The sequence below is a fragment of the Gallus gallus genome, chromosome 3 (assembly GCF_016699485.2).
Source record: "Gallus gallus isolate bGalGal1 chromosome 3, bGalGal1.mat.broiler.GRCg7b, whole genome shotgun sequence".
Classification (NCBI taxonomy): domain Eukaryota; kingdom Metazoa; phylum Chordata; class Aves; order Galliformes; family Phasianidae; genus Gallus; species Gallus gallus.
In genome coordinates this window covers 13,700,442-13,714,766 of record NC_052534.1, presented here as the reverse complement: position 1 = coordinate 13,714,766, position 14,325 = coordinate 13,700,442, and the positions used below count along the sequence as shown (strand labels likewise).

Genomic DNA, 14,325 nt, shown 5'->3' with positions numbered 1-14,325 from the left:
TATGTAGATATACTGGCTATCAGCTAGAATAGGCTGTTCTTTAATGTAGTAGTCAATCTTTAGCTAGCTTAGTAATGGCAATATTTTTATCTGTGCTCAAGCTGTGAAATATATTTGTATGTTCCATTAGCAGTGTGGAATTCAGTTAATCTACTTTTTTGGTCTTATTATATTCATCTCTGTCAGATATTAGACTTTTATTGACACTTTAATTACAGTAAAGTAATATGTCTCAATTGAAGAAAAATTGGGCTGTATATAATTTGGGATGACTACATTCATTTGTGTTTTTCTGTTTTGCTGTGTAATAGTAATTTAGATTTTTTTAATACGTAAAAAATGAACCATTGTTAATCTTTTCCAGCAAATATCAGCAGTACAAGATGTCAAAATACTGTGAAGATCTTTTTGGAGATCTCCTGTTGAAGCAGCCTCTAGAAACACATCCAGTAAGTTATCTTGTGGCAATGTTTCTATTTTTTACATTAGCAGTATTTTAAAGAGATGAAAAAAAAATGTATCATACGACCTGTAGTGGAATTGCTGATGACTGCCAGTCCTGTGCTTTCAAAAATGAGTAGGTGTATTTGAGTGTATATGCTGTTTAGTGTAAGCATCCTCATCTGATATTTTCAGTCTCTTCTGGTCAGGGCTCTGGCAAGCAGCCTGGGGAAATCCATCCCCTTGATGTGTGATGTAATGTCAGTTCCTATATAAAATACACCACTTACATTATATTTCCGAGGTCATGCATAACTCTGAAATTTGTTAGTCGTTGAAAAACAATTAATTCTAAATTGCATGTTTTCAGTTGAGGAAAGCTTTTCTTTCAGCTGCACTTTGCACGCTTCATGCTCTAGATCAGGCCTGACAGTCTAGTGAGGTAGCCCCCACCAGTCCTTTAAGAATTAAATTAAGCACAGAGAGTTCCCTGCAGTCTCATTTGGACTACTGAGTGCACTGTAATCTGCATGCACTTCACTCCCCTCTGTGGCAGGAGATAATAACAGTCACTCCTCCACAAACACAATGTTTGAGACTTTAATAACTTGTTATCCACTCCTCCAGACCTTTCCTACTGTCCTAAGCAACATGCTTGCTGCTTGCCAGAAGTCACCCAAAACCTGCAGGTGCTCTTCAGTGGTGTGGGAGACCATGGCAAAGAGGATTCTGCCTGATCTGTCAGCCAGCTCCTGTCCGTGTGAAGCCTTTCCAGGGTCCTTCTTGTATTATCTTCTAAACGTTTTTTTCTTGGCTTTCCTTGCACATTGCAGGAACAGCAACTCACCAGGCTTGATGAATATCAGGTTATTGCTATGAAAGGTGTCTCTCAGAGAACTAAACTTGTCCTGTTGCCTGCTGATGTATATGGCACCTTGACACGTTTCTCACAAACGACAGCTTACAGCAGCTTTCAGGCAAACCTAAAACAGTGCAGGACAGAGGCTGCCATGCTGCTGCCACAGAGCTCAGTATTTGGTCTCTGCTGCCTGTGTTCCTTAGCACTACTGAGCCTTCTGCATTTCGTGTTTATTTCTCATTGTGGGTGAACGGAGTCCTCAACTGCTCACAAAAAGAATGTTACCGAGATGGCTGCTTGAGTTGCTTATGTTGCTTGTTTTCTGGTACTTATACAGACTGGGGTGGACAGAATCAAGAGAGACATGGCACTGGCTGCAGCAAATTTGTTTTTAAGTAAAAGCAAATATCATCCAAATGGGCACCCAGGTATGCCCATGTGCATGGGGATGGCGATAAATGAGCTCTGTGGTACTGACATCTAGTGGAATTACAACCCAAGCACTCTCAGAAACAGTTTTGATTTGTCTTCAACATGCCAAAATTCCCTCAACTGAGGTAGCCTGGTAGTTATGGGTATTATTACCCTCCTACAAAGGAGGTTTACACCCATTCTTTTCAGATTGGGATGGCTAGGTTCTTTACTTCATTGTTATATGTCACCTCTGACTCTTCTATTGAGTTTCAAGTTGTGGTGCTTTTTTTTTTTTTTTTTTTTTTTTTTTTTGTTCTTTGTAGCTCAGGGTTGGATTTAAGGATCAGAATATCAGAATATTTCTTCTAGTTTTTTACTAGAATTTTTACTAGTCTTGGCAATACTTTCTGACCCTTATCATTTATGGCTTCCTGGGAGCCATAGTCTATTACAGCAGTGACTTCCCATGTAATATGCTTTATGTGTCTAAGGTGGAAAGTGTCTTACTTATATCCAAATTTCTGTTTCTTAGCTGCAGTGATGTGACAGGACTTAAATCAGAGGATTTTTTTTTTTTTACTTTTTTCAATATTATGTGTATTCTACTTGCTCAGATTGGACTAAAACCTTAACTAGTACTTCCTATGTATGTCAGACTTGCCATTCAGCTTTTACGAATACTGAAGATGTGACCCTGTAGTCCTACTGGCAAAAATAGTGCTTGCCACTTGGGTAAGGACTGACCAGATTTTTTCATTCACTGGTGCCAGCCCTTTTTTACTCTGTATGTTTGTGTGGACAGCCTCACTTGCATTGTTACAGCTTGAAGGGATGATAAAAGGTGAGTTATTTGGAGATCAAATTATAAAGGACTAAACTATGACTTGAATTGCGAATGAGCCACAGGGAGAGAATGAAACTAGGAAGACCTAAGTGTTGCAGGTCACATCTATGGCTATTGCTAGGCAGGAGAGCATAGGAGAGTAGGGCTGCTGAAGATAAGCATAGCTTTCCCTTGGGATAGGGAAGTAACAGAGGAAGCAATGTAACTGCAGACTGACTCCCATGGTTGTGCCTGAGGTGGCACTGCTTTTTCACTGCCCCTTAAAATGGTTGTCCTAAAGTCAAAATCCAAATGGGGTTATAAAGAGGTGAAATACTTGTTATTAAAGTCTTTTCTATAAATTATTTTACAGCTTGATCCAGGTAAAGCCTTGCCTTCTCCTAATGACCTCAAAAGAAAGATTCTCATAAAGAATAAAAGGTTGAAACCTGAAGTAGAAAAAAGTAAGTAATCTCATCAAATATTAAATTAAACAGAAGTCCAGATTGATTTGAATTGACTTTGTTACCGAGGTTGTCAAATTGCTTGTACATTGCTGTTAAAAATATTAATTATATGTAAATGACATTCTGTTTGGCCTTGTGTTTCCTATGTCTTGCTGGATTCTAGGCCTTGCTATCTGTGTGTAGCATGGGCACAGATAGACCTAGAAATGCAACTCTGGACTTTATCAGATTGCTGCTCAAACTGAAATATAACAGAGATAGAATATCTTGTAAATTCTGCCTACACGGGTACGTGTACATTGCCATCCTTTTCCGGGATAAGCAAAAAATGAAATGGAATTAGAAAATGAACTTGTAGTTATTATTACCAGTTCTGATGTTTATCTTCTTTCATTAATAATAATGTTGCTATCTTAGTTTCTAGTATGGCTGAAAGTGACAAACCCTGGTCCTTCCCCAGTAAAAGATAAGCATGGAGACCTTCCACTGACTTCGGTGATACATGATTGTGTTCATTCTGTCTAGCTGAAATGCACATTCTATCTAACTGAAATACAGCTGAAAATTCAAGTGCCTTGCCTCCATTTACATAGAACAACCACCAAAGAGACAGCTCTCTGCTTATTCTTTAAGGAAGTGATACTTGCATCAAAGGCCTTTGAAATCTGTGGAAATATTTTCTGTAACTTCGGTGAGCTGTGGATACAGCTCTTACTGACCACTTTCCAAATCTAACAATCTAATGATGCTCATATTCCATAACATCTTATTGTTAACTGAAAATTTGATCTTAAAAATCTCATTACATAAAGGTACCTCTCAGGACCAGAGAATCATTTATTATTGTTCTCATGTATTTCATCGTGCTACAAACTGTTGATAGCATGACTAATTTATTTCTAATTTTCTTATAAACAGAACAGCTCGATGCTCTGAAAAAGATGATGGAGGCTGGTGAAACCGCTGCTCCTGTGAATATCTTAGAGGATGATAATGAAGAAGAAATAGAAAGTGGTGAGGATTTCCTAGAAAAGGACTCTCAAACAGTTGCCTATTGTAAAACATTACTCATACAGTCATGGTTGTGGCAGTGGCAGTAACTGTGAGCTCAATGCATAATGATTTATACAGACTTTTGGCCTCGTCGTCTCATCTCAGATAGGTACCACAGCTGTGGCAGGCTGTGGTAGAAACATAACCGCAGTTAATACTTCATTGTGATTTTTTGAAGTTCCACTTACTGTTCAGAAGTCATACTGTAGCAGCAACCAAGTCAATTTTCACTGTGTATATATGTGCCAGGGATGACAAGGGGAGCTGGGAATCTGTGGCCTTTGCTTTAAACACAGACGCTGCCACTATTTTAATGCTTATGTCAATGTGAGGTTAGATTATTGCATTTTGACTTATAAGGGTGAAATCAAGAATAGGATTTTTCTTGCCAAAATTCAGATACCTTCAGAGTTAGCATCAAGATTTGAGCCTGTGATGTGGAATATGTTTATGGTCAACAGAGAAAAAAGACATTTCTAGGATGTGACTCACCTCATCTATGTCCACGTTCAGAAGAGGTAGTTCAAGCACTGCCTGTAAGTGTCTGTACCAGAGGTCTGGCCTATGACCATCTGACACCAAATGTACCAGGTTTAAGCCTATGCCATGATATTTTCCTCTCACAAAGCCACTGCTGTTGCTGTCAGTAGAGGTCACAGTGGTAGATATTATTTGTGACCCAAATATGGTATATGTCACTAAAGTTCTAAAAAGATTGAAGTATGATGTTTTTTTTTGAAAGGCCTCTTCATGTCTTCAGATGATGTAGGAACATGGAAGAGATTCTGTTGCTTGGCAGGCTGATTTCCACTGAAATACTTGTTTCTGATAGTATTGTGTTCTAGACTACCAAGATGTTTGAATAATTATTTCTAGAATTATTATTAAAGTCCAACTACATCGTGTAGTTATTGATTATGTGTTTTTAAGAGACATTTTTAGCTGCCTTTTATATACTTATCTAGAGAACCCTGCCTTCATTTCCTGTTATTTCCCAAAGCCTACACTGTTGGTGATTGTTTTGTTGTTTTTTTTTTTAAATACTGTTTGATCTATTGATCAATTGATTCCTTCAAAAATACACTAAATAAAATCTCCCTTACTAACCATGTCAAAGCCATAAGAATCTCAGGTCAACTGTAATTTATTACTACTACATATTTAGAAATTGAATACCTTGGATTTTCTGTATGGAAATTTGCCGTAACCAAACTTGTATATTCAGCTGTTGTTTGTTTCATGTTTCACACAAAAGCAGCAGTTGCTGTGTTTTTTACACTGATTCGTCTTTCTTTTTTTGTGCAGCTGACCAGGAAGAAGAAGCTCATCCAGAATATAAATTTGGGAGTGACCTTACTGTAGATGATTACAGTCAAAAAGAAGCTGTTGCTATCAGCGTCAAAAAGGTGGGATTACTTCTTACTTATATTTCTTTGAAAGCTTTCCATGGATGTAAAACACATTCTGTTTTGTGGAAGCATCACAGTACATGCTGTCAGAAAAGTCCAACACGAGATCTTCACCAGATTCCTAACGTTTAGGTTCATGACAAGAAAAAAATTTGTAAATCAAAATCCTGCGTATTTAGGTAGAATGCTCATTGAGGAAACAGAATCAGTGTGTAGGAAAACTGTGTACAAGAAGTGAAGGATTTGACCAAAAATACTAATTAAGGGCAACAAGCAGTTTCTTCCTTCTGCTTCTGATATTGTGCTTTGTATCTTCATTTCAGAAACCTGATATGAAGTGAATATCAGCTTCCTTATTTAGTAATGCTTTCTTGCAAGACTACATCCTCGTTCTCCATTTTCTGGGATTCCCTGGGTTATTCTTCATTGTTAACTCTTAGGGTAGTTTTCTCCCTTCCATCTGCAGCAATAAAGGCAAAATAGGAAGACCACTATCTAGTGGGGTGGTATGACAGTGTGGCTATACCAGCAAGCCAGATGGCTTACAGGGTAAAAGTATCCTTTATTCTAATGATACTTGGTTTAGTGCAGTTTAGTGATTAGTAACAGAATATTTCTTGACAATAATTAGATACAGAACACTGGAATTCAAAAATGCTGTGGCACTGAAGGTATTGTTGCTTCTTGTTACAGGAAAACAAAACAAAGCAAAAATTAAGTATTAATGTACCTTATTAGATCATATTCCTCTGCCACACAAGTATTTAAGCCTTTTTTTTTTTTTTTTTCTTTTTTGCCTGCCTGTCTTACCTTTGGATCTTACTCCAGATAGAAGTAGAGGTATGGAAAATCTTTCATAGTACTGATTGCCCTTAGCAGTGCATCCCTCTTTAACAGTATCACTGAGACATCAGATCTGCTTTCTAGGTTTTTCTTCAAGTGTGCATCTTTTGCCTCTTCAGGATTTTTATGGCTCCTCCCACTGAACAGTGCTTTAACGTATTTGCTGTACCTCAGCAATTTTTTAAATTCCAAATTATTCACTCATTCTCAGCATATACCCTTTGGTAACTTCTCTTCTTTGCTTAATAGTGACACGTTCCTTACTCTTTAGGAATGTACACTCAGTGCCAAGTCTATATTTATCTGTCTAAGATTCTCAGTAGTGATAATTCACAATTGCAGACAGACAACAGAGAGGCTCACTGGATGCAAATAGCATCTTGAGATAGGCCTTTTCCATCTGTGAACATTTAAAGCACAGTTTATGGCAGTCTTAAGTTTTCGGAGTCTGAGCAGCCTGCATATCCAAATGATCTCTTTGTGTTCACTGAGTGTCTCATTCTTCCTGTCTTTGAAACTTCCTACCCCAGGACCTAACGATAAGGACTAGTTTGGGCTTGACTGTATGGCATCCTCTCTCTTATTTCCACTGCTAGCTAGCTGCTGAATTTTATGGATTGTTTACCCAGATTTGAAATAAACTTTGAATTTTTGCAAGTATATGGGACAGATTTTCCACTTTGCTGTGTGGCTCAGGGTTTACTTTTTGCTAAATGAATTAACTTTTTAAGGGGTTTTTTTTTTTTACCTTATTGTGAGTATTTCCTATTGCATTTTCTTTGGGTAATGCATATATATTTTTTCCCCTTAGGCTGTTGAAGATTCTGAGCAAGAAAACAATAAAAAGGTGACACATAGGATGTTATGTAGTTTGTTTTATTTCTTAATATATAAAAACCGCCTTATTACTTACATTGCATTCTTACTGGTTTAGCAATTTTATGCACAGTTTAACTACCCCTACAGAATATTTCTGAAAGTGACTCTGCTTCCTTTCCTCCTCTTTTGCTGTATTAGGGCTATCAGAAAAGGTGGGGACAGACAGGAGTGTGTGACTTGTGTCTGCCTAGAAGTATCTGATCTTGGTCTGAAATGTCACGCACTGGGAAACAGCAGTTCTTTGAATGATGTTGACATGCATCATCACCGTTTTTCTTTCTTCTTTATTTTTTAACCTCTTCCCTTACCCTAACTAACCTTCATTTTCCACTTGCTTTTTCCTCCTTTTGCTTTCCTCTGGGGTTTCTGCATTTATCTTCTCCCAAGAATCCCTTCTGTAAGACTCTTCCCACCTCCTTCCACTCTTCTCTGTCCTCTTCTCTCACTAATATTACTCCTGTTCCTAACTACACTTTATTTCACTCTGTTTTATTTTCTATGTAGCTTCTGATTCTTTTCTTGATGGATGGGGAGGTAAAACTAATCCAGAGAGGTGGATTCCTCCTTTTTTTTTTTTTCTTTTTTCTTAATCTCCTAAAAAGATTGTGTGCTTTCTTTTGTCTCTGAAGACTTTAAGAAAGATCCCACTCTACCACCCTCCCCCGCTCCCAATTCATAGGTTTTAAGTTCAGAATCTTTTAACTGTAAAAAAAATAATAATAATAATAAAAAAGAAATTTAAAAAAAAGTAGTTCATTTACTCTAAAAAATGGCAAGTCTATAGGTACTAAGATACAATTAATGACTAGTAGATTGTCTTAGAACATTGTCATGCAGCTAGTGTGCCATTAATTGAATCATACATCTGTAGACTGTAGGATACTATCATCTGACAATAAGGCTAACATGATCTCCTTTGACTTCTTTGCCACCAACATTCACTACTTAGATTTTTTTGGATCAAGATAGTAAAATATGGTTAGCAGTAATTAGCAGTAGCAAATTGAAGGAGCCTGTTTTATTGTAAGACAGGTGGTCAATTCTTCCTAAATATTGGTCTTCCAGAAATGACAACACTGAAAGCAACTCGTTCCTTTGAAGAAATTTGGCCTTAGTTTGATCTAAACTTTATTACCAAATGCTGACCTCATAACAGAAAGTCTGTATTCTACTAATTAAGACTTGTATAATTAGGCTTATTTAGGGAACATGTCTGTGAATCCTCAATATTTGGATTCCTGTAACGCAATTGAATTGAGTCCTTGTGAGCAGCCTTGAGATTTGGTATCAGTTTGATTTCATGGGCCACTGCAAGTTTAATTCAGTCTAAAATGTGAATAAAACCACATGTATCTGTACTTGTTCTTGTAGTCTGGCTACACCATCCAGTCGTTGTGATTCTAATCATCATATCAGGGCATAAATTTTTTCAGATAATTCATTTCTTGAAACGTCAGTGCTGTATAAAAGGTTCAGTTACACGTCGTAACACTGGAAAGTAGATTCATTTTTCCTCTAGTCTCCTATTACCTGGCTACATGAGTTGCAGTAATGTAGGTACTAAGAACTGCATCTTTGTTCACACTTTAATACTGTTGCATATGCTGACACTTAATGTCTCAAGAAAGCACTTTCTATTGCTTCCTGTTAGTCACCATTTGATTATACAATAATGACGAAGGATTTCCTGGCAAACACAGATTGCATTCTGAAAATAAAATGCTTATTACTTTCTTGTTTAAGTTCACTGTCAGCCTGCAGAATGCTACTTTTCTTGATAATTGATTCACTGGTAGGAGAGCAAGCAAATAAAGGTTGTGTGGAAAATGCTGTGAATGTAAGCCTTGCAGAAGTTGCTTAGATTGACAGAGATTTGTGGGTTTTTTTTTTCCTTCTCAGTGAAAAGAATATTTCAAGCTGACTTAGGGAAAGGAAAAGGTTGAAGGTGGATCGACAGGTAGACAGATAGATCTGCCGAAGTTGATAGGTAGATCCACATAAGTAGTGCTTCACTTTGTGGTTTTGTATCACATGAGATACTTGTAGAAAACTTTTGTAGTTCTATTAAAATGTGGAGTGTCTTTTTGTGATGGATTCTAATATTTGTCATATTAAGTGGCCGGTGATACAAGCTTGATACTGTGTCTTGTTGGTCTCGTAACATTTATCTGTCCCATGAAGGCTGTAATTCCTATATTCTGATCTGCTTTTATTAGTAAAGATAAGCAATTTGATCGATTTGTGTTTTGATGTTTAGAAAGTTCTACTCAGCATAGAGTGTGCACCACCACCATAGTTGCTATCAGAAAATGTATACAAAATTGTGGTTCTCAGGGATTTATTTTACAAAGATCATTATCTCCCAGCATTTTTCAGTCCACTGTAATATCCTCAAAATTATCCTACTAACTAACATCATGTAGTATTTACTCACTGCTTAGGATCTTTCTACCATCAGTCCTATAGCAATGAGAGTGATTGGTGCAAATAATTCTGTACTTCTGTCATGAAATTTTCTGTTTTATTATTTAAATATGCATTAAAAAAAACTTTCTGCAGATTACGTATAATTTTGTATCACATTGCAAAATCAAAACAGAATTTGCATGAAATAGTGATTATTGTTATTAATATGTTTTCAGGGCTTAGTAACTGTTGAAGATGAACAGGCATGGATGGCATCTTATAAATATGTAGGTGCCACAACCAATATACATCCATATTTATCAACAATGGTCAACTATGCTCAGCCTGTAAAATTTCAAGGTTTCGACGTAGCAGAAGGTAACATAAAAGGTTGAATGAAATAGAAGTATTTGGGTACTTATTTTAGGTAGATTTTTCAGTATCTACAATTCCTGAATTTAGAAATGGTGTAAGGTTTTTATACTTTGTTGACTGTCATCTGTGTGTTTTTCGTTTTGTGAAGTTAGCATGCTATTCCGTTGGTCATCCACTTGGAGGCGCTAACTTACTGGGAGAATATGAAGCTGTTGAGGTTGATAGTATTTTAGAGGCTCTTCCAACTAAGCTGTTTTTTTAGTTTATCTTTTTGTAAAGTAAGGTGAGCATGATTATCACAGTGGCCAGTAATTAGAGGATACTTTCATGTTGCACAGTGGACCATTTATCATGTTATTTTGTTTTATCTATCGTCACACACTTTGTGTGACGTTTGCTCTGAATAACAACTTTCTCCTAAAAAAAAAACATTAAAGTTTTGTTGATTTCCAAGAAACTGAAAGAAAATGACAAGTCAGAACTACTACTTAATTTCTCTTTGGTGTAATTTGATTCTATGAGTGACAGATAATGGGGAAACAGCGGACCAGAACTGCGTACATCATGCTATTTAGGTATAGTGCATGGGTTTGAATTTTGATGCATTACTACTAAAGTGTTTTAACATTTCTTGTCTTTTCTTTCTAGAACGTAATATTCATCATAACATGTCCTCTTTCAATGAATCAGTTGGACTAGGGTATTTGAAGACTCATGCCATTGAGTTTGTGAAGTATCCTTTCAGCCTTTCCCACTCATTTCTCTACTAATGCTACAAATGAGTGTTTCTAGATTTACAGTATTCCATGTACACAGTGGAACAAGAAATTAGCTCATAGGATGAGGAACAGTAAAATGATGTAAGAAATACTGAGGATGGCATGCTGTGAGCATGCATTTCTATGATGTTATTTCATTTTCCTTGATAAATTTTACAGTTATAATAAACGACAAATGAGTCGGATATACCCAAAGGGAGGCCGAGTGGATTCCAGTAATTACATGCCTCAAATTTTCTGGAACGCTGGCTGCCAGATGGTCTCACTGAACTATCAGACCCCAGGTAGGCAGCGACGACCAGTGAACCTCAATCCCAAAGAATGGCTTGAGCAGTAACTCTCAAACAGATGCTATGGATTTGCTTCTGGCATATTTTGAGGAAACAGACATATGGCTAAATAATGTGGTGGGGAGGAATTATGGAAGCGTAAGATAAGAAGTAACAAAAAGCCACGCATTGAAGGAAAATTAAAACCACCTTTCATGGGAAAATAATACAATACGGTAACTTTTCAAATTATGGTTTTTTTTTAAATAAAAAACATTAATTGCAGGGAAATTGATGTTTTCACAAGAAGCTGTTTTTGCACTGTTTGATGCGTGTCTCCAAAATAAAGATGAAGGATTGCAAAAATTAACACAGTAAAAAAGTAGTGACTGTGTGCCAAATGGATTTCTGGACCACGTAGTGTCAGGGAATGGGTTCTGAGATCCATCTTGGAGAACATCCCAAGGAATGTAAATACTTCTCCACGGCATGAATAGGTTATCTATTGTTCCTCTTCAATGAAGGTGTGAGAATAACTTTGTTTTGTTTGCTGGTTTCCTTTTTTAATTAATCTAGGAATGTCTTCAGACATATATGGAACAGAGCAGTTTTTCCATTTTCTTCTCTAGCTGTGATGGTACTATTGTTTTGTATTTCTTACATTTCTTTCCCCTGAATTGTGACTTTGGCACTGCAGACATTCCTAATGATCACGAGCTCTGTCCTGCAAAACTTTGCACACCTGCCAGGAATGATTTATAGCTGAGGAGGCAAGAGAAAGCTGAACAGGAAAACACTGTAAACCACTCCTCTGGACATGATTTGGATGCTGGGGCAGATACACAAGCTTTACTCTTCTCCCACTGTGTCTCTGCCCACAGTACATTGCTAGCAGCCCCTTCGTATTGCAAAATAAGAGTGTTAATTGTCTAGTTGGAGATGAACAACTTTATTAATCTTATGTGATACGACTGTGCTGGCAGGGTGAAGAACAGTTGAAGAATTAGAAGCTAAGGCTGCGCAGTAAAGCAAATAATGTCTAACATGAGCATATAAGAATCTTGTATTTTATGTAACAGAGGATATATAGGAGAAATTCTGTTCCCTTTCAAAGTTAGCATTTGTGAGAAAGAGAGGAACTATGTGGTCAATAAACAAAGATAGTATATTCCAGTGTAATTTGAACCTGGTATTTTATTCAATTAAACCCTTAGGAAACCAGTGCAATATTCATTTCACCTTTTTTGACACTTCAAGATACAGACATCTTCATCAGAGGTAGCTGTCTGTGGTTGCTGTAGAGAAGTACCCAATTCCAGGATGATGGGTTTTTTGGGGTTGTTTTTTGTTTGTTTGTTTGTTTGGATATCTGCCTTAGAATTAATTCCACTGTTAAAAGTGCTTGTATCACTCTGTTATTTAAAGTGATTCTAGGTCACTAGCAAGACTGGAGAAATTTGTTCTGTCAATATCAAAAGTTAGATGACTGAAATCCCATTCCAGGATCTTAATCCCAGTCTTAAGCTTTGCTGCCAACTGGGCATGTTTGAATTCAGGAGAGACTGTTTTCTGAGGACAGCTTAGTTTTCAGTGTAGTTGATAGAACTAGTTTTTATAGTGCTTCTTTATTTTTTAGGTCTGTGTGTATTTTATATGCGTTATATTTAATTTTCATTTAAATTTATTATTCTGGGCAAACAGTCTTATTTTCTTCTCTAAAAAGGATTGTTCGTGATCTGCGTTATTCAGGACGAAAGAGTGATTTTTTTCTCTCTTGACAGATTTAGCAATGCAGTTGAATCAAGGAAAATTTGAATATAATGGATCATGTGGGTGAGTGATGTGATTTAAACTGTTTTCACTGTGCATCAGAACGCTTTACTGTGGCTTTAATAAAATTTTGTCATTCTTAATTATGTGTTACAAAAGAAAAATGGAATGCTAGGTGAAGAGTAGAAATTAACAGAATGCAGGAAAAATGATCCCCTGCAGGAGGCATTGTAGTAAATATGCTTTTTAATTATGCCCAGCTTTTAAAGATGAGATGTAAGAGGCTTTATGTGTCAATTATGAAGATGATCATTAATACCATTCAGAGTTACTTAAGTCTATATTCAGCTTCTGTTCTCAATCTTTTTTTCTTTTTTAATACATATTCAACTCAGAATGGAGATTCACATTGCACAGTTCATAAAATAGCCAAATTTACTCGGGCAGGTAATTTTAATACATCGGAAATGTGTTTTTTCTGTGTGCTATTTTATTTAGTCTGTGTACTTTATGTAGAAAGAAGATTTCACAGAAAATAGTGCAGTGTTTCATCTCTTAATTTCTTGCTCATTATTTTTGCGTGAAATATGTCTTTCAAAGATTTTTCAGCTTTGATAGATTTTTCTCAGATGTTGAGATTATTCCTTGATAGGATAGGCTTAGCACTGATAGCAAGAGGAGGGAGGAGGTTTGAGGAATTATAGGAAGTGCAAGTCTGGAAACACACTGAAGTCTGCAAACTCATCTTGGAGAAGAAAGAACTCTTTTGCTCGTGGAAGTCTTATTCAGAAGGAAAATCTGAATAGACAGAACTTCGTAAAATTCCTCTTCTGCAGAATGGACAACATAGTACTTTGGTTATCTGTGCCCTTTTCAAATGTAAACTCTTCTGATAGAGACTGCTGGATTTGACAGAGGTGCAATCTCTGGTCATTTCAGTCAGAATAACAAAAACAGAAGAAAAGCTTTTTTTTATGGAAGAGTATGATTCCTTTCTTATTTGACACATAAGCCTAGTAAAGTGGCACATGCTTCTGGCACTTTCTCTGACAGGCATCATTATGAAATAAATTTCTTGTTTCTTATGTCAGTCGTCTGGTATTAAAGTAATATAGTGGTAATAATAATAGAGAGGTAGTAATTTAATATGCATCGTAAATATGGTGCTATGTCATTACAGAGAAAATGCTCAGGGCATTGAAAATAAAAAAATGACATTTCTTTTAGACCATACTCCTTTTTTTCTCTGATTTACAGTTTTCATACTGGTGAAATGAGAAATGAGAACATTTTTTATTTCAGCAGGCCCGGAGCTGAGGCTTAGAATGTTTCTGATGGTTCCCTTCTGCCCATAGTCTACTTGAACTTAGTAAAATATTGCGAAATCCCACGTATTTTTAATGTGAAATCAGTGAGGAATATTATTTTATTTCATATTGCCAAGTTATGAAAAAATTGGAGAAAACATATTGAGAGTATTTATTTGTTTATTTATTTATTTGAGTTTTTCCAGCATTTTAAAATTATTGCTGATTTTT

At 36.4% G+C, this 14,325-nt stretch overlaps 1 protein-coding gene across 22 annotated transcripts in view; it reads left to right on the top strand.

The window, feature by feature from the left end:
* PLCB4 (phospholipase C beta 4) overlaps window positions 1-14,325 on the top strand; it is a 216,837-nt gene that overhangs the window by 154,594 nt on the left and 47,918 nt on the right. For 16 of the 22 annotated variants that reach the window (XR_006938644.1, XR_005858074.2, XR_005858073.2 and 13 more), the window contains 10 exons: window positions 365-449; window positions 2,911-3,001; window positions 3,923-4,018; window positions 5,363-5,463; window positions 6,295-6,306; window positions 7,121-7,156; window positions 9,831-9,972; window positions 10,618-10,702; window positions 10,908-11,032; window positions 12,799-12,850. Coding sequence is in view for 19 of the 22 variants with exons in the window: in XM_046938621.1 (XP_046794577.1) it covers window positions 365-449; window positions 2,911-3,001; window positions 3,923-4,018; window positions 5,363-5,463; window positions 6,295-6,306; window positions 7,121-7,156; window positions 9,831-9,972; window positions 10,618-10,702; window positions 10,908-11,032; window positions 12,799-12,850 (825 nt within the window). In the remaining 3 variants the exon portion in view is untranslated. The remainder of the gene's footprint in view (window positions 1-364; window positions 450-2,910; window positions 3,002-3,922; window positions 4,019-5,362; window positions 5,464-6,294; window positions 6,307-7,120; window positions 7,157-9,830; window positions 9,973-10,617; window positions 10,703-10,907; window positions 11,033-12,798; window positions 12,851-14,325) is intronic. The other 6 variants (XM_046938625.1, XM_040696945.2, XM_015283486.4 and 3 more) reach the window with 2 other exon arrangements.